Source organism: Nannospalax galili, unplaced genomic scaffold (assembly GCF_000622305.1).
Source record: "Nannospalax galili isolate Female #2095 unplaced genomic scaffold, S.galili_v1.0 scaffold324, whole genome shotgun sequence".
Lineage (NCBI taxonomy): Eukaryota > Metazoa > Chordata > Mammalia > Rodentia > Spalacidae > Nannospalax > Nannospalax galili.
The window spans coordinates 5,016,457-5,034,939 of NW_008353027.1; the positions used below are offsets into that span (position 1 = coordinate 5,016,457).

At 43.9% G+C, this 18,483-nt stretch overlaps 1 protein-coding gene across 1 annotated transcript in view; it reads right to left on the reverse strand.

The window, feature by feature from the left end:
* Positions 1 to 5,074: 5,074 nt before the first annotated feature.
* The window catches only part of Pdss2 (decaprenyl diphosphate synthase subunit 2), a 305,129-nt gene continuing 291,720 nt past the window's right edge, over positions 5,075 to 18,483 (reverse strand). The window contains exon 8 of the mRNA XM_008850309.3: positions 5,075 to 6,397. Coding sequence (XP_008848531.1) covers positions 6,239 to 6,397 — 159 coding nt within the window. The 3' untranslated portion in view covers positions 5,075 to 6,238. The remainder of the gene's footprint in view (positions 6,398 to 18,483) is intronic.

An 18,483-nucleotide genomic window follows, 5' to 3' on the forward strand; every position in this document is an offset into this window, starting at 1 on the left:
GGGGTTAGGGTGGACTGGAGAATCATAAAGAGATCATGCCAGGTTAGATCATAGCTGCGAGTGATGTATTTGAATTCTTGTATGAAGTGTGTAGGATTAGTGGAGAGCCTATTCTACATTCGAGCTGAGACAGACCTCCAAGAGAGAAAGGGACATGGCCCTTGACCAGTCCTTCCATGCCTGCCACCTCCTGGAAGGGAATGATACAATGGGCAGGGGGCTGAGACTGGGTGTGGGAGTATGACTTGACACAGGAGAGGGGTTGGGAGCGTATAGAGGAGAAGGAGAAGGGGAGTCCTGGGAGGAGGCCAGAGTGGGAGAGGTGGGAGGGGTGTCCTGTCCATGAGGGGACTCAGGTATCGGAGGCAGAGTCTGGAATCGAGGTAGGGGTAGAAGTAGATATAGGAGAGATAAATGGGTTATTTGAGCTAGAAGCTGGAATAGGGGACAGTAGGGAATGTTTGCTAAGGAGCTTTTTAAGGTTGTGGATTTCCTCGAGTAGAGCAGGGTTAGTGGAGGAAGAGGGAGTGATGGATTTAGAGCCCTGGAGAGGGGAGAGGGAAGATCATGGAGAGGGAGTTTGATGAGGAGAAAGGAGAAGAGCTGGGTTGGGCTCTGGGAGGGAAGTCAAGGGAGAGTATAGCAAGAGGACAGCAGGGGGAGGATTTGGCTGTGCCTCAGGCTGGGGAGCAGGAGGAGGTGGAGGCTGGGTCCTAACTGGAGGGGGTTCATCAGTTATGTTAGGGTCAAACACCGAGGTGGAAGGGTAGGGAGGAGGGGCAGAGGCCCCCGGTGGGTTGGGATCCCATGAAGCTATCTTAGCAAGGAGAACCTGATGGGAAGAACATGAGACACAAATGAAGGGGTTAGCATGGCGATCAAAGAAAGCTTGGGTGTATGGGAGCTCAGACCATTTGCTGTTACAATGGCAGAAATTATCTAAATCTCTCAAAATGTTGAAGTCTAAGGTTCCAGTGTCTGGCCAAACAGAGTCATTATTTAACTCATACTGAGGCCAGGCAGTGGTGCACAGGAACTTCACGTGCTTTGGCCTGATTGTATCTTAAAATCCTTGTTTTAAGGATATAAGAAGACAAGCAAGAGGTGTGAGACCCTGAGACTTGGACTGAGCGGTTCCCATAGTGACAGATTATGTACAGAGTGAAGGGGAGATAGAGAGAAACTGAGCAGGCAGGTAGGAGACAATGAGAATCATCTCTCCACAAGGAGCGGAGGCAGGATCATGAGTCTGGGCAGGAAAATGCAGGGTATGAGGAAGAGAGAGATGGGGAGAGGGAGTAGGAGAAGGGTTTTGCATAGGTCATGCAAAATGAGAACGAGCAGAACCAGTCATCAAGGAAAGCGTCCTTTCCTAGCATGGGTCCAAGTTATTATTTCCAGGTCACTGAAGGCATCGTCCTGCAATCAGATCCATCAGGGAGTGTAACGACTATGTTTTGTCCTGGACAGGAAGTAGTGCATGTTCCTATCTCCGGGGATAGCATCCCATACCGAAAGGAAAAATACCGGTGTGGTTTTCAAGGCAAGCGAGACGAGTGAAAAACTTTGCAATGGGAGCATGGCGCAACCAGCCAGTAGATGGAGACAAAGTACAAGGAATGGGATGGGAGAAAAGCAGAAAAAATGCAGTGAACCAGAAGGGAGGGAAGCTTGTGGAGCGAGATGGAAATAGAAAAGGAGAGAGATAGTGAGCGAGTAGGAGAGAGACCCTGAGGTTTAGTAGAAGCTGAGGGAAGATGAGCCTCAGAAGGGCAGGAGTGGGGGGGGCAAAGCAAAAATGAAGATGAGATGCCAGGAGTGAGGAAAAGGAGAGAAAGGGGGAGGGAACTGAGGGAGAAGAAAAGGAGAAGAATGGAGATAGAACAGAGAGACTTTGGTCTGTGCAGACAAAGCTCAACACCAAATAAGACCTCAAGACAAGCGGTCTGCAACCCATGGGGCAGGGGGAATAAGCCAGTTAGGTCACTAGGACCTTCAGTCACAACAGGCAGCTGGAAACCCTTTATAGCAAGCTGCAAGGGACCTGTGTTCCTTTGGGAGAGCTAATTCACTGACCAAGAGACTCTAGGAGAATGGATTTGAATGCCCACGGGGGCAGGTCTGTCCCCCAGGTGGGCTTAGGTACACACTGTAACCGTGCCAGACAGTCAGTGGTCATGGAGACCAGTGCTGCCCAGTGGCCTTGAGTCAGGTCTGGGAGTGACCGAATTCAATCACAAAGTAGATCAAAAGAAGAGGTAGGAGAGCTGGAAAAAAGTGAAAGCAAGGCAGAGTACACTCCCCAGTGAAAGGCATTTTAGAGAGAGAAGGCAGAGAGAGGGAGAAAGGATTGGAGTGTACCTTAAAGCTGAATCAATGGTCTTTGCAGAGGCCAGTAATGGCAACCAGGTCCAGTCTGAGGTTTTTACCTGCTATTTCCAAAAGGTTGGAGGTCCCTTGAGGTCAGAACCAGGTTATGGCACCATATGATAAATGAATTGGGTCAACTGGCAGAAAGCACCAGGACACAGATAAAACTCCAGCGGGATAAGAGTTTATTAGCAGAGGAAATTCACATGGGACAATTCTCTTTGGGATAGGGAAATTGTCAGCCCACGGGTTGTGGGCTGGGTTTTAATAAGGGGGGCTTTGGAGGGATGCAGAAGGTGGGAGGATATTTTTTTAAAAAATTAGGCGGGAGAACGGGAGCCCAGGGCTTATCAGAACAGCTTATGTTAAAACTGCCCCCTTCCATCAGTCAGCCAGGATCTGGGTCAAAAGGTGTCTGTTTATCCTTTAAGATCATCAAAGAGGAAGCATGCTGCCTTTGACCAAAAGGTGCAGAGAATCTGCTTCTTTTGTCTTCAAAGACCAGGGTGTCATTAACTCAGTTCCTGCATTCTCAGGGGCTTGCAAAACTGTGAGACCCTGTTGGGGAGGGGGCTGCTGCAGGTCTGAACCCTAACAACCATCTTGCCTATTCATCCATAGTTGTAGAATATCTCATTCATCCAAGATCAAGTGTCCTTTCCAATCTTCACTGTGTACAGTAAAGATGAGTGCACTGTCTTCCAGCATTTTGATCTCTTTTTTTTTCCTTCTATATCTTAATTCTCAAGAACACCCACATTCATCCACTATCTTTTTTGGGTGGAGTATCAAATTGAGGGAAGGGTTCCCAGGAAGTGCTCTAGTCATAGACACGAGGGTCATTAAGTCTGCAAAAGTTAATTGGAAGTCCTTAGTCCAGAGCAGAGCATGGTGGCACATGCCTTAATCCCAACACCAGGGAGGTAAAGGCAGGAAGATCTCTGTGACACGGAGGCTAGCCTGGTCAGTTGAGGCTACAGGGATACCCTGTCTAAAAAAGTTATTAGTCTAGATTATATTCATTTTATAAAAATCACCTCTCCGGGAGCTCATATGGATACATCCTCTTTTATGTCCAACAAAGGAAAGAGTTGGCAGAAAAAGACAGTGCAGACAGACTCATGGGCTTGGAGTGAAGTGTAGAAGGACCAACTCCAAGTTTGGTGGGAACAAGATGGAAGAAAGCAGAACAAGGGCCAATGAAAGAAGTTTAGGGACAGAGAGAAGATTAAAAGCGGGGTAAGGAAACACTCTTGGGCCTTTAATTCTTCCTAATTGTGGCTTTCCCAAGTCATACTCATATGGTAGGCCTGACTAAAGAATGTCTTGGTTCTCCACATTTCTTCTTCGACAAAAGAACTTCCTTGAAGTTAATCAACAAGTATTCCTGAAAAGGTATGGAGAAGGGTTTTCGGTGTTTCATGTCAGGTTTTATAAAAGCTTACCAAGTTGCTAACGAGATAAGAACTCTGTTAAGTGTGAATGATAGATACCCCTGTGTGCCAAGGCAGAGCTGCCATTCAAAAGTGAGGGTGGGGTTCCCATTCTTGGAAATCTGCATGGGAAGGTAAAGGGATAGAAACTGGTGGGTGGGGGAATAGCTCTGGGGTGTACTGTTTGCCTAGTATCTATGAGACTGTGGACTTGCTCATGGGGGGAGGGGAAATAGAAGGATGGATATAGCCAGGCAGGATATATAAATTCAAGGAGCTACATAAGGAGTTCAAGGCTAGTCTAGCCTATATAAGACTCTACTGAGTTTTACTATTATTGTTTTGAGGGAGGGTCTCCCCATAGCCCCAGATGGCCTGGGTGTTGGAATGTGAGTCCAGGGCCATGTCACATAAGGTAAGACTGGAATAGCTTTAGGTCACATGTGAGGCAGCTGGGCCAGCTCACCTGTTAAGTTCCTGCATTCCATCAGAGGCTCTCTTGAGTTCTCATTTCTTCCTCCCACCTTTTACAGAGCATTTTTGCTAGACAGTCAAAAAAGGTAAACTTATCTACTTGTTTTTTTTTCAGACAGGGTCTCAATAGTCCAGGGTGGCCTTGGAACTCGCTATGTTAGCTCAGAAGTCAAACACACTTGCCTCATCTAATCTCATTTTACAGAAGAGGAAATGGAGGTGAGAGGAAGTGAACTGCACAAGGCCACAGAGTGAATTAGATTTGGCAGAACAAGAGACCTGTGGGCACCTGCTGGATGCCCTGTAGTAGCAACCAAACTGTTCAGGATCCTAGAGCTCTGGAGTCCTGCACATCCAACTCCTCCTTTTGGAAGTTAATGCTTAGAACCTATTCAGATCTAAAGCATTTTAACCATAGTTATGATGAGCTAATTTCACTGAGATGAGACATTTCAAACAGCAGAGTAGAGTTATTCTGTGGGAAATCTATAGGTCTACAGATTGTGGGAGCATAAACTGTCCAATTAGAAAAAAGCCCATTTAAAATAATTCATAATATGCCGGGCGTGGTGGCACATGCCTTTAATCCCAGCACTTGGGAGGCAGAGGCAGGTGGATCTCTGTGAGTTCAAGGCCAGCCTGGTCTACATAGGGAGTTCCAGGACATCTGGGGCTACAGGGAGACCCTGTCTCAAAAAGACCAGAAAAAAAAAAATTCATAATATAATACCTTAACCTCTGTAGGCTTACATTTTCTCTTCACTGCATGCCACAAGCTGGCCTGGGTGAAACTTTTGGGAGGAGGAATTTAACGAGAATAAGTTCCCTTCATGTTGGAGTGAAGTGGGTAATAAAATCTGTTTGCTGTGTCTGCTGTCTCTAGATAGGGCTGTAATTACACCACACAAGGAAGAAAGGTAGCTGGGTCTCAATTGAGATCATTTATGTAAACTTAGCCTTCTTGTCAACGGTGTTCTCATGTTGCATACGTTCAAACCACAAAAATCATCTCCTTTGAACCACACTGAAACGGTGTCTGATTGCTGGCCCGTGTGATGGCTTATGTTCTGTTTATAATTGAATGTCTGTGGTTCAAGACCAAAATTTGACATTCTGAGGTTATAACAAAACTCTCATCAACGAATTCCCCAGTACAATTACATTTCTGAAAGTTGTAAACATTAGAGGTGTTCTCTAAATTATATTATAAATGAGTAAGTTTTATTTGAAATTAAAAAATAAAAGTTTGGTCTTTAAAATATTTCTTAACCTTGCTCTTGAAGAAAGAAAAGATTGACAGTTCCTGACATAACCAAGTTAATACTTGATGATAACATTTTAATCTTCAAGTATTTGGCAACTTTTCAACAATTTCTCCCCCGCTTTTCCCAATCCTTATAAAAATCACGACGCACAAAGTCTTTTCCTATTATACCCACAAATATAGGGATATAATTGCAAGACAACAGCAATGCATAGCTTTGCTTAACTCACTGAACTATTTTCCTTAATGACAAACTGGTCATCAGGCTTTGATGTGCAGGTATCCCTAGCTGGAATCCAGTGTTTCTCTTGACACAGCTTTCAAGCTTGCTCTATCCTAGAAGGAAAACCACAGGCCACCAACCTGGCGCCATCCCTAGCTGGTCCAATCGATGAGGACTTATTTCCTGTCCATTTGCTGAGGTCACGGGAGTGAATCTCATTAATTATTTCTGTTCCTGCAGCCTCAAGTGTGCTTCTGGCATGACAAGTGAAAATGGCTTGACCTTTTTTCCTTCTCATTTTGTTTGTAGGAGTTCCAAAAAGAAGGTGGTATTCATTTAGCAATGTGATAAAAGGAAAAAAACATGTTTTTAAAGTCATTAACACATTTAAACATTTTATCACAAAGGCTCTCCTGACCACCACATTTTCCAGGTTTTCCAGCTAAGGAACAACAGTATCTTTTTAATTTGGTGTCAAGAAAATCTGGTCACAGCAAACACAATGTTTTCTAAAGCAGATCTGGCCTCTGAGGGAGGGAAGCTCTCCAGGGCCTCCAGGGCCTTGTTTCCATGGTAACGACACAGGTCAATAGCTGAAGTCACACCTTTGCCAGCTTTGATTGTTTCTCCCAACTGTTAAAAAACAAATGCACAGTTAAGTCAGTTTGGGGGTTATACAGTAAGGACCACAATTAAACAGGGTGTATGTAGAGAACAGAGAGGGAGAAACATGGAGATTCAGCATTTCTTTCAAGGAAAGAAGACAATATTTCTGGGAATCTCCAGGAACCACCACCTCCCTAAGGCTAAGGGAGTCTGTGCTCCAGAGCAGCACAATAGGCTCCAATCAGCCTAATTACACTCCCTCCCCATGCCCAGCCCTTGATCTGCTCTAGGAGCCATGCTGGGAAGACAATAATGAAGGCAAGCAGGGGCATCTCAGGCTAGAGGAATTAGGCAGCCTGGTATTCTTATGGGAGGAAGCTTCTACTAACATCTTCATTCCAACTTAAAAAAAATTAAAACACCAATATGTTGACACAAGAATCCATATAAAAACTCAAGAAAGACATTATTATTAGACCTGACTATGACCTATTTAAAACCAGAATATTTTATTTGAGAATAAACTAAAGTATCTTTGTAAAGAATAAACTCTTGCTAGCTAACAAAGCTGACTTCCAATCTCCTTGATTATAAGAAATGTTAGAAATAAAATCCCATCATTACTGCACAAAGAACAGAACAAATCAAAAGCAACTCAGCAAGGCAGATTTTACTTCTGTAAAAGGGTGCCTTGTGTGGTCAGTAAGATCCAGCAAGTATACACAGGACCTGGAAGCTTGGGTTTTTTTTTTTTTTTTTTTTTTTTTTGAGTTCTGTTTTGTTTTGGTGTGGTTTGGTTTTGGGTTTTGTCTTTTTGCGACAAGGTCTTCCTGTAGCCCCAGCTGGCCTGGAACTCACTCTGTAGACCAGGCTGGCCTTGAACTGGTTCCGTGTTTGGGAGGGAAGGACCCGTGAGGATACCAAGGACCTGGAAGCTTGGGTTTTTTTTTTTTGTTTTTTTTTTTAAATCCCTAACGCAAGAGAACAGTGTCTCTTCCCCATTGGCTGGGGTTCGACCTCACAGTCCCAGTTGGCTAATTTAAAAGAATTGGCACAAAAAGAGAAGAGCTCCACTACTTCAGGCCACCAAGTTTAGGAAGGCATCAGGGCCTTTCCTTAAAAGTCTTACGGGGTGCAGTGTGATTGAAAGATTAGAATTCCTTGTCATAAATCAAGTTCCAAGTTTTACAGGGTTTGAAAGAATATCTAATGTTTCTCGCAGAAAGTACCAGAACAGGTGTGGTGGTCTATGATTTTAATCCCACATTCAGGAGGCAGAGGTACTCAGGCATCTTTGAGTTCAAGGCCAGCCTGATCTACTTAGTGAGTTTCAGCAAGGGATATACAGTGAGACCTTCCTGGTCTACTTAGTGAGTTTCAGCAAGGGATATACAGTGAGACTTTATCTTAAAAAAAAAAAAAAAAGTAAATGGAAGGTCAAGGCCAAGTTCCTCTGTCCCAGTTCCATCTTTCCAGTGACTGTCTGGAAGGTAGATCTCATTCTCTTAGTCAGGAACCGGGTATCTTCGTTCCCCACATCCAATCTGGCACCAGGCAGTTTCAGGCTTCCTCACACATGACTGGACCCCCCAAAGTCTGGGCTGGACCAAGTAGCAAGTCCCAGTCATGGACGATGCATGTTACAGGCTGCAGCACGGGACAGTCCCCATGAATTCCTTTAGGACTTCCTCTGGCACCTGGGACAGCCACACCAGAGGTACTCCTCTGCCTGGGTACCTGAGTCATAGCAGTGCATGTCTCTTCTGCCTGTGATGGAAATGCAGTATGTGCAAGAGACCCAGCTTTGCTGTCCTAAGCCCTTGAGACCAAGGAGTCCTTTGCAGACATCTCAGAGGTGCACTCAGCAGGTTCTAGACCTGCTAGCTTCTTTGGAGACCTCAGATTTACGCTCTGCTCTTCTTTTCTATGGCTGCCACAGTGCTGGCTCTCAGCATCCCCCACCTGGGCTATTTTTTCCAAGCACCTACTCAAGAATCTTCCCACCCCTAGTTCTACACTCCTGCACTCCATCTGCCATACCATACAGCCAAGATTTATAAAATGCAAATACAGTGATGCCTAAAATCTGGCACTTGCCAGGCGTGGTGGTGCACAACTTTAATCTCAGTACTCCAGAGGCAGAGGCAGGCAGATCTCTGTGACGATCCTGGCCACCCTGGTTCATATAGCAAGTTCCAGGCCAGCTGGTGCTACAGGGAGACCCTGTCTCAAGAATCCAAAACCAAACCAAAACAGAACAAAACAGAACTCTGGCGCTGTGTTCCATCAGCTTTACCAGCCCAAGGTCTTTAAGGAGGTGTGGATGTGCTCCCTTCAGTCTAGCTTCATTTTCTCCATCTTTCCTCACAGATTTAGGGGACCTATCTGAGTTTCTCAAAGCTGATTTACTGGTTCCCCTTGGGCTATCCTCTGCAGGCTAGGAAGATGACTCTAAGGTGTTCTTCCTCTGGGCCCCCGAGAACACCCTGTGTATTTCTGGAGCACAGTATTACCACACACTGCTGTTTTAATTTTCCACTCACTTACTGACCTCTTTGTGAGACTTGAGGCTATGTACTGCATAATGGATGAAAAACGAATAAAAGACATTTGCTGGTTTATTCCTCCAATTATATGATCAAAAGATCAAAGGTTCAAGGAAACTCAGTGACTCAACAATTATAAAGGGAGAGCAGCACGCTGAAATCATTGGCCACATTTTCTTTTTAAATTTATTTTTATTTTATCGTGTGTGTGTGTGTGTGTGCGCGCGTGCGTGCGTGCGTGCGTGTGCGTGTGTGTGTGTGTGTGTGTGTGTGTGCGCGCGCTGCTGTCAGACAAATTTCGGGAGTCAGTTCTCTGCTTCCCACTTCATGTGGGTTCAGGGGATCGAACAACTCAAGCCATCAAGGCTGTGTTGCACTGTAAGTGCCTTTACCTGCTAAGCTATCTCACCAGCCCTCCCCTAACCACTTCCCCTCTTTTTTTTTTTTAAGACAGCATCTCACTCTGCTCTGCCTGGCTTACCCACTATATATTCTGGGTTGGCCTCACACTTATAGCCATTCTCCTCCCTCACCCTCCTTTGAGAGATGAAATTACACATGAGCACCACTACCCAGCTCACGGTCCACATTTTCTGATGCTGTATCCAGAAGCACTTAGTACTAAACTCTAAATTCTCAGCATCGCACTCACCAAAACTCCATATTGCAAATGGACACTGTCTATCCTAGTCTAGGTTTCCCTGGTCTCCTGTCAATTATTGAATACATGAAGAGCTAGCCAGATTAAAACTCCCACTGTAGCTGCATCATTTGTGGGAAGCCAATCAACTGTTTCCAGTTTTCACTGCAGAGCATATCAGGAACTACATGAGAGCACAGATTGTTGGATACTGTCTAAGTCACTGTTAAGGCTCAGACTAGTTCTCCCTCCAAGCCCTTAGCTACTGCTTAGAGTTAGTCCATCTACTCAGATCAAAATCCATTTTGGTTTAATACATAGTAACCTGAATGGCAGCTAGACCGAGATCCTAAAGACACATAGGCAGGTAGGGTGCCCCTCTATTTTTCTTATCCACATTCTCCCCAGATCTAAATTGGACAAATCAGTCTTAATGACATCCATGTTGGTAACTGCAGGTATGTGGATATCTATGAGAGTGGACTAGATGCTAAATATATAAGAACTTGCTGAGCACCTACTATCTATAAGAGTAGAATGATCTGTCTCTGCTTTATGGGTCAGGGGCTAATTAAAGAGGAACTGAAAGGCAGCAAAACAAAGGTACTAATGTAAGACTATAGGTATTGAGCAGGACAGATAAAGTTTAACTGCAAGAGATTCCAGAAAACCTTGCAGAGTTGGGTTTGAGGCAGGACTGTGAATTTTCATAAACAGATGTAGGGAGCAGCAAGGGAGAGTCTATAGGGAGAGGAAAGAGCTTAAGCAAAGGCCCAGAAGAGATCATCGTACAGAGTGTCTGGGGAATCAACAGCTGGGAACAGCACAGCTTGCAGGGCCAGGCATTAGAAACCCAGGTTGGCTCTGAAAACTGGCAAAGGGATTTGTACTTTTTCCCCCCAAAATTAATTATAAAGCATTTAAAAATTGCAATGCTGGGTGTGGTGGTGCATGCTTGTAATTCTGGCATTCTAGCACTTGGGTGGTAGAGGCAGAAAGATGAGTTCAGGAGAGGATGGACGACATAAGATGCTGTCTAGAAAATTGGGAGAGAGAGAGAGAGAGAGAGAGAGAGAGAGAGAGAGAGAGAGAAAGAGAAGTAAGAAGTAATAAGTAAGCTTCAGGCAGTGGTGTGCTGCTAAATTAGCTCTCCAGGGGGCAAAGTGCTAGCTGTAGCCTGTAGCATTTGCAGAGTTCTGTGGCATAATAGTCCTGTCATAGCCGCTTTCAAGCTGCCATGGGTCATGGGATCACAGAGTTCTTGAATATTTAACAATAGTTGCTAAGACTTAGCCTGGGCACATCCTTGGCAGCAAGATGCTTCACCTTTATTTTGACACGTCTCTGAAGATAATAACATTCCTTTATATAATCACATGTGATCATGTTAGGAGAGTTAACTAGAAACATCTTTAAAAATTATTTTATTTATTTATTATTGTTAATGTGTGTATGAGAGGCAGAGAAAGAGACAGACAGAGAGAGGGCACATGCATGCCACAGTGCACTTGTGTAGGTCAGTGGACAACTTTCAAGAGTCAGTTTTTCTCCTTGGAGGGGGTTCTAGGAATTGAAGTCAGGTTGTCAGGGTTGCACAGAAAGTACTTTTGTTTGTAATACTTTATTTTTCCTTTTGGTCTTTTTGAGACCAGGTCTCCCTGTAGCCCCGGCTCTCTACATCTACCCATGTAGACCAGGCTAGCCTTTATCTCACTGAGATCCGCCTGAGGGGATTAAAGGCATGCTCCTCCACAAAGCTGTCAGGTCCTTGGTATGCAAAGCCTAGTGAGCCCACCTCTGTGATTTGAGTATGGACTGGAATTTTAAAAAACAGTCATTGTATAAGAGGAATAATTCTTGTAGGGCATAGATTTCAGTGATTTCTCCTGGCTACTGTTTTTGCATGAATCTAAATCTTTCTTCATAAGGTTACATTTTTCCCCAGGACTGGGAATTGAACCCGAGTTCTTAAATGTGCTAGAAAAAGTGTTCTACCACTGAGGTACAGCCTCAGCTCTCAACATAAGATTAAATACTCTATTAGCCACCATCAGTATTAAGCCCAGGACAGTAAAGTTCTCAGAAGGGTTGGGGATGTAGTGCAGTTGATAGAGTACTTGCCTGGCATGTATACATCCCTGGGTTCAATCCCTAGTACCACATAAACTAGATGTGGTAGCACACAGGCCTGTAATCCCAGCACTCAGAAGGCTGGATCAGTTGAAGGTCATCCTCAGCTACGTAACTGAGTTTGTGGCTCTGTCTCAAAAATAGAGTTCACAAAAGAACAAGCTAAAACAGTCATGGAAATTTTTTATTCTACAACATAAAACATTGTACAACATGGCCTGGTCCTTTTAAAATGGCAATGTCATTAGGCATGATGTCTCCCATCTGTAATCCTAGCATGTAGGAGGCAAAGGCAGGACTGCAATAAGTTCAAGGCCAGCCTTGGCTACACTGTACATTCCAGGACAGCCTAGGATACATAACAAGACTTTGTGTCAAAAAGAGGAGGAAGAGGAAGGGGACAGGAGGGAGGAGTCAGGCATGGTGGGGCAAGCCTTTAATCCTAGCACTGGAGAGGCAGAAGCAGATGGATCTCTGTGATATGGAGGCCAACGTGGTCTACATAAAAAGTGAGTTCCAGGCCAGCTGAAACAGGAGACCCTGTCTCAAAAAGACCAGAAAATACACTGAAATGTTATGGCAGAGCTGGGCATGGTGGCACATGCTTCAAAGTTCAGCACTGGGAGGTAGACAAGAGGATCTTTGCAAGTTCAAGACTACTTAGTAAGACCCTGTCTCAAAACAAGGAAACAAACAAAAAAAGCAAAATATCAAGCTGGGTATGGTAGCACACGCCTAGGCTAGTTGGGGCTATAGAGAGACCTGTCTCAAAAAGCCAAACAACAACAAAACGAACAAAAAACTACCAAAACCCCAAAACCAACCCCCAAACTGCTCATTCCACAACTCACTAGTAATCTAGTCCTCTGTGGAGGTATTATTCCTTATTAATATCTGCTGGCCACAAACTACTGCCTGAAAGGAAATCATTTAGATGCAACTAATAAAACAAAAGAAACTCACTTTTATTGCCCACTAGAATAGGTAATAGGTTTATCTTGACAAGAATGATCTTATCCTTTGTAAGTGTAATTTTTAAAACACATTGAGGGCTCGGAGATGGCTCAATGGGTAACTGCATTAGCCACCAAGCCTTTAAACCTGAGTTTGGCCCCTGGGAACTACATGATGGAAAGAGAAAACTGACTCCCAAAAGATGTTTCTGACCTCCAAATGCACGCCCTGGCATGCACAAGTCCACACACATATCATACACAATAACTAAATGTAATTTTTTTTTTGTCCTTTTTGAGACAGGGTCTCCCTGTGGCCCTAGCTGGCCTGGAACTCACTATATAGACCAGGGTGAATTTGAACTCACAGAGATCCGCCTGCCTCTGCTTCCCGAGTGCTGGGACTACAGGCATGCGCCACCACGCCTGATTAAATGTAATTAAAATTTTTTTTATTTTATTTTAAATTATGTTTACGTGTGTGTGTGTGTGTGTGTGTGTGTGTGTCTGTCTGTCTGTCTGTCTGTCTGTCTGTCTGTCTTTTTGTGTGAGTGCAGGTGTGCTCGACAGTTAGGGGTGTTGGATCCTCTTGGAGCTGGAGTTACAAGTGGTTCCAGGATGTGGGTGCTGGGAACTGAACTCAGGTCCTCTGGAAGAGCAGTATATATTGTTAACTAAATGTAATTCAAAAAATTATAGATAAAATATTGCTTAACAAGACACATTAAGGGGCTGCAGAGATGGTTAAGAGCACTGTCTGCTCTTGAAAAGGACCCAGGTTCAATTTCCAGCACTCACGTGGTGGCTAACAATGGTCCATAACTCCAGTCCCAGGGGAATTCGAGGCCCCGTTCTGACCTCCATGGGCACTGTACAACATGAGTGCCCTTACATAGATGCAGGAACTACACTCATACACATAAAATAAAAATGAAAGAGAAAACACATCAAGCTGAGTTCATGAATCTGATAATGACACTCACATGGGAAACTTTTTTTTTTTTTTGGTATTTTTGAGACAGGGTCTCCCTGTAGCCCCAGCTGACCTGGAACTCACTATATAGACTAGGATGGCCTTGAACTCACAGAGATCTGCCTGCCTCTGCCTCCCGAGTGCTGGGACTAAAGGCATGAGCTACCATGCCCAGCTTCACATGGGAAACTTTAAGGCGCAGATGCCACTGGATGTGCCAGAATTACAGCATTCTAGAGGTGGAGGCAGGAGGATTGCTGTTTGATGCCAGCCTGGGCTACAGAGTGAGACTCTGTCTCAAAAAACCACATACATGGGCTGGAAAGTTGACTCAGCAGTTAAAAGCATTAGCTGCTCTTGCAGAGGACCTGGGTTCAGTTCCCAGCACCCAATGGTGGCTAACAACCATCTGTAACTCCAGTTCCAGGGGCTCTGACACCCTCTTCTGACCTCTGTGGGTATGTTATGACATGGGTGCACTTACATGCATGCAGACCATATGCTCATACACATAAAAAAAAACCATATACATATGTGTGCACACATATATGCACAAGCACACATGCACACCCATGTACACACACCACACTGACACACACATGTGCATACACACTGCAAATGCCTAGGCCCCACCAATGGAGATGAAGTCACAGGCCCCAGAAATGCTTCTTAGGCCATTCCAGTAATATCCTACCTTGAGTGGACAGTAGTCCATGGGGCATATTTTTATTATTTTATATGTATGTGCACTGTGTGTGTGCTCAGTGTTCACAGAGGCCAGAAGAGGGCACCAGTCTCCTAGAACTGGAGTTAAGGATGGGTGTTAGCTGCCATGTGAGAGCTGGGAACTGAGCAGCAAGTGCTCTTAACTATCGAGCAAACTCTAGCCCCTATGGGGTATATATCTTACTAGTTTTTTGAAGTTAGGGTCTTGCTATTACTTCAGCTGGTCTAGAATTACTGGACTCAAGTGATCCTTCTGCCCTAGTCTCCAGAGTAGGGCTAGTGAGGATGGGCTAGTGAGATGTCTCAGTAGGTAAGGGTGCTTGTTGTAGAAGCCTGGTGAGATACGTTCAATCCTCTGACCTGGTGAAAAGGTGGAAAGAGAGAACCAACTCACAAAGTTGTCCTCTGACCTCCACATGTACAATATGGCACATGTACCTATATATCACACATCCACAAACACTAATAATATAATTTAAAAATTAAAAAAAGTAATTTCTGGCTTCATGGCATATTTTGACAAAAAGCAAAAAATGAAAGTTGAGAGAACTTCAGTTCTTAAAAAATTATTTTTAAAAAATTTTATTAATTTTTTATAAGTATCAGTGTTTTTCCTGCATGTATCTAAGTGCACTATGCTCTAAACATATGTTCTAAACTTTGACTAGCTTTTATTATGAGTTAGTTCAGTTTAGCAGTTAAAATAAAAATCACCTCAAATAGACCACTAAGGATAAGGAGTTAAGGACCACTGTTAGATTCCATGTGGGTGCTGGGAACTGAACCCGATTTTCTGCAAGAGCAGCCAGTGCTCTTAACCACTGAGGCATCTCTCCAGTCCCAGAACTTTGGTTCTTAAAGTGTGAAAAACATTTTAGACATAGTATACATAGCACAGACACAATACAAAAAGGGAAATTATCCGTCTGTGTTTTATTTCTCTGATGCCGCACTTTAGGGCACTGAAATAATTAAACCTTGAAGTCAACTGACTATAAGGGCAGTACACCTGATGGAGATTAGGTCCAAATCCTCTTCTATCGGATCCAATTAGAGGTACTAACAAAGAGGGAAGAGGGTGCAAAGTACAAAGGTGAAGTGCGTTTTTATTTAACATTTATTAAACACCTTTTGAGTGATAAATGTTCACATGAGACCCTTTTGAGAAAAATCACCGTATGTTCTTGGAAGCTATCTGGTTCCAAAGTTCTTAACTTCTCACCTCATTTTACCAGAGAGGACCCTGGTATGAGAAGCTAAATCATAGGGACAAGAGCACACAGAGATTTCCCCACCTCTTTCTCACACAGGGTCCCACTCAGTAGCCAAAGCTGGCCCAGAATTGCAAACAAACCTCCTGCCTCCGCCTCCCCTGGCCAGAGTTTTCTTTTTCTTTGTGTGTAGTTCTATTTCTTTCTGTGTAGTTCAGCTAGCCTTGAATTGTGACTCCTTCAGCCTCCTGAGTGCTGGGATTATAGGCTATGATATCACAGTTGGCTATGATGGATAACCTTATGTTTTCATTTAATTATGGCAACATAATTGGATATAAAGGTGGGGGGAAGTAAACAATGTCTTTTTTTTTTTTTTTTTTGGGTCTTTTTGAGACAGGGTCTCCCTGTAGCCCCAGCTGTCCTGGAACTATGTAGACTAGGCTGTAGACTAGGCTGGCCTTGAACTCATAGACATCCGCCTGTCTCTGCCTCCCAAGTGCTGGGATTAAAGGCGTGCGCCACCACGCCCGGCTATGATGTCTTTTTTTATGTTAGAGTCCAAGAAGGAGCCTGGCATGGTGGTATACAGTTATAATTCTAGCATGGAGCTATGTAGCTCCTAGCCAGCCTGGGCTACATGGTAGCCTGTCTCAGAAAAGAAAAACCAAACCAAACAACAAATCATAATTTTAGACACCTGGACAATACATGAGGAAAATGCATTTCAAAAATAAGTTTAATGAAAAGTGTGCCATGAATCTAAGAGTTTTTAAGTAGAAACAGTTCCATAGTGTTGAGGGCCTCTGTATGTTTTCATAATGGTCATACTTCGTATGAAAGAGATCAAAATGAGTGACTGCAGAATGAGCTCTCTTGGGTCTCAGATTTTAAAGTGGCACTGTCAAAGGAGAAGCATGTTATTTTCTTCTCTGTGGAGGCCTGGCCGGATACTTGCTCTCCCTATTCCCACTTTCCACCCTACTGTGGAGATGGGGCTCTGCCTGATTTGCAGGCTTGGCCAAAGGAGATGTAGGTTCAAAGTGGTAAAAAGTCTAAACTCATCCCAAACTCTTATTATCAGTGGGACACATGTTACAATATTTTTTCCTCTTCCTTTTTTGAGACAGGGTTTTACATAGACCAGACTGGCCCTGAACTAGCTACGTAGTTGAGAATGGCCTTGGACTCTTTCCTTCACCTCTTGAGTGTTGAGATTACATGCACGAGCCATCATATATGGCTTTGTGTTTTTTGTTTATTTACTATTTTTGGTTTTTACAGCAATCCTTTTGTCTTCTGGTTAGCCTCCTGACTGTTGGGATTACTGGTATGTACCATCATGCTGCCTTAAGTGTTGTGTCTTATTTTTATATTTATTTATTTATTTATTTATTTATTTATTTATTTATTTATTTGGTCTTTTTGTGACAGGGTCTCCCTGTAGCCTCAGCTGTCCTGGAACTCCCTATGTAGACCAGGCTGGCCTTGAACTTACAGAGATACTATGCCCAGCTTATACATGTTCTTTTTAAAAGTTATTTATTATTTTTATTTTATGTGTGTGAGTATATTCCCTGTAGGTATGTAAGTGCATCAGTGTCATGCAGTGCCCATGGAGGTCAGAGAGGGTTGGATCCCCTGGAACTGGAGTTAGGGACAGTTGTTAGCTGCCAAGTGAGTGCTGGGAACTGAACCTGGCTCCTCTGCAAGAGGAGCCACTGCTCTTAACCACTGACCATCTCCCCAGCCCCTTAATTATTTATTTTTGAGTGAGAGTATCCCTGTAGGGCTGGAGAGATGTGTCAGTGGATAAGCGCACTGCCTGCTCTTACAGGGGACCTGGGTTTGAGTCCCAACACCCAAATGGCAGCCAACAACCATCTGTAACTCCAGTTTCAGGGGATCTAACATCTTCTTCTGACCTCCACAGGCACAGGGTGCACTCACACATATGCAGACAATACATTCATACACATAAAAATAAAATAAAGAAAAAAAAGATAAACAGGGAATGTTTTTCCATTGTAAAGGAGGCTCCAGGATAGAGACTGAACCTAAGGTCTTGCACATGCCCAACACTGCTATCCCTCCCCCTTTCCCCCAGGTTGGAGGTAAAATGACCAATTTAAGGAGAAATTACAAACTGAGACCAAGCCACACTTTACAGTGGTGGGCAGTGATGCTGTATTAGTGCAAGACCAGGAAAGAGGCAGCAGCAGACAGCAACTACATGCGTAAGGTAATAACCAAGCTAGTTAAGAGGTGGAAACAGATTTGGGCTTGCACTCCAGGCAGTACTCCCCCTACTACTTGGACTGTTCTTTTTTGGTCTCAACCCCAGTGCCAGAGTTATTTCTGCTGGACAACCCCAATATGGGAGCACCCCTTAATCCTTAATCCCTCTTTAAAACTATTAATTTATTTATTTTTGGTTTTTTGAGATACAGCACCTATAACTTCAGCTGACCTAGAACTTGCTATGTAGACCAGGCTGGCCTCAATTTCATAGAGCTTCACTTGCCTCTGCCTCCACAGCCCTGGTATTAAAGGCATGTGCCACCATGCCTGGCAAAAATTTTCATTTTTGAGACAGGGCTGAGGGGTTGAATCCAAGGTGTCATGCATGCCAGGCAAGCACTCTACCAACTGAGCTATATCCTAGGCTCATAATCCCTCTTTTATTCATCTTTAATTTATTGTTACATTGACACACAATAACAATAAATTAAAATTTAGTAAAAGAGGGATTATACAGAATGTGATTATCAGAGATTCTGAGGCCTTTTATTTAAGGAAAAAAAAAAAAAAGAAAAAGAAATGGGAAGGAACAACGTCTCCCTGGTGGTTTGCCTTCAGCTGCGCCTGTTCTCCAAAGACTTGGCTCTGCCTTCAGCCCCCAACAGGGAAGTCCTCGAGCCGCTGTTCCCAGCC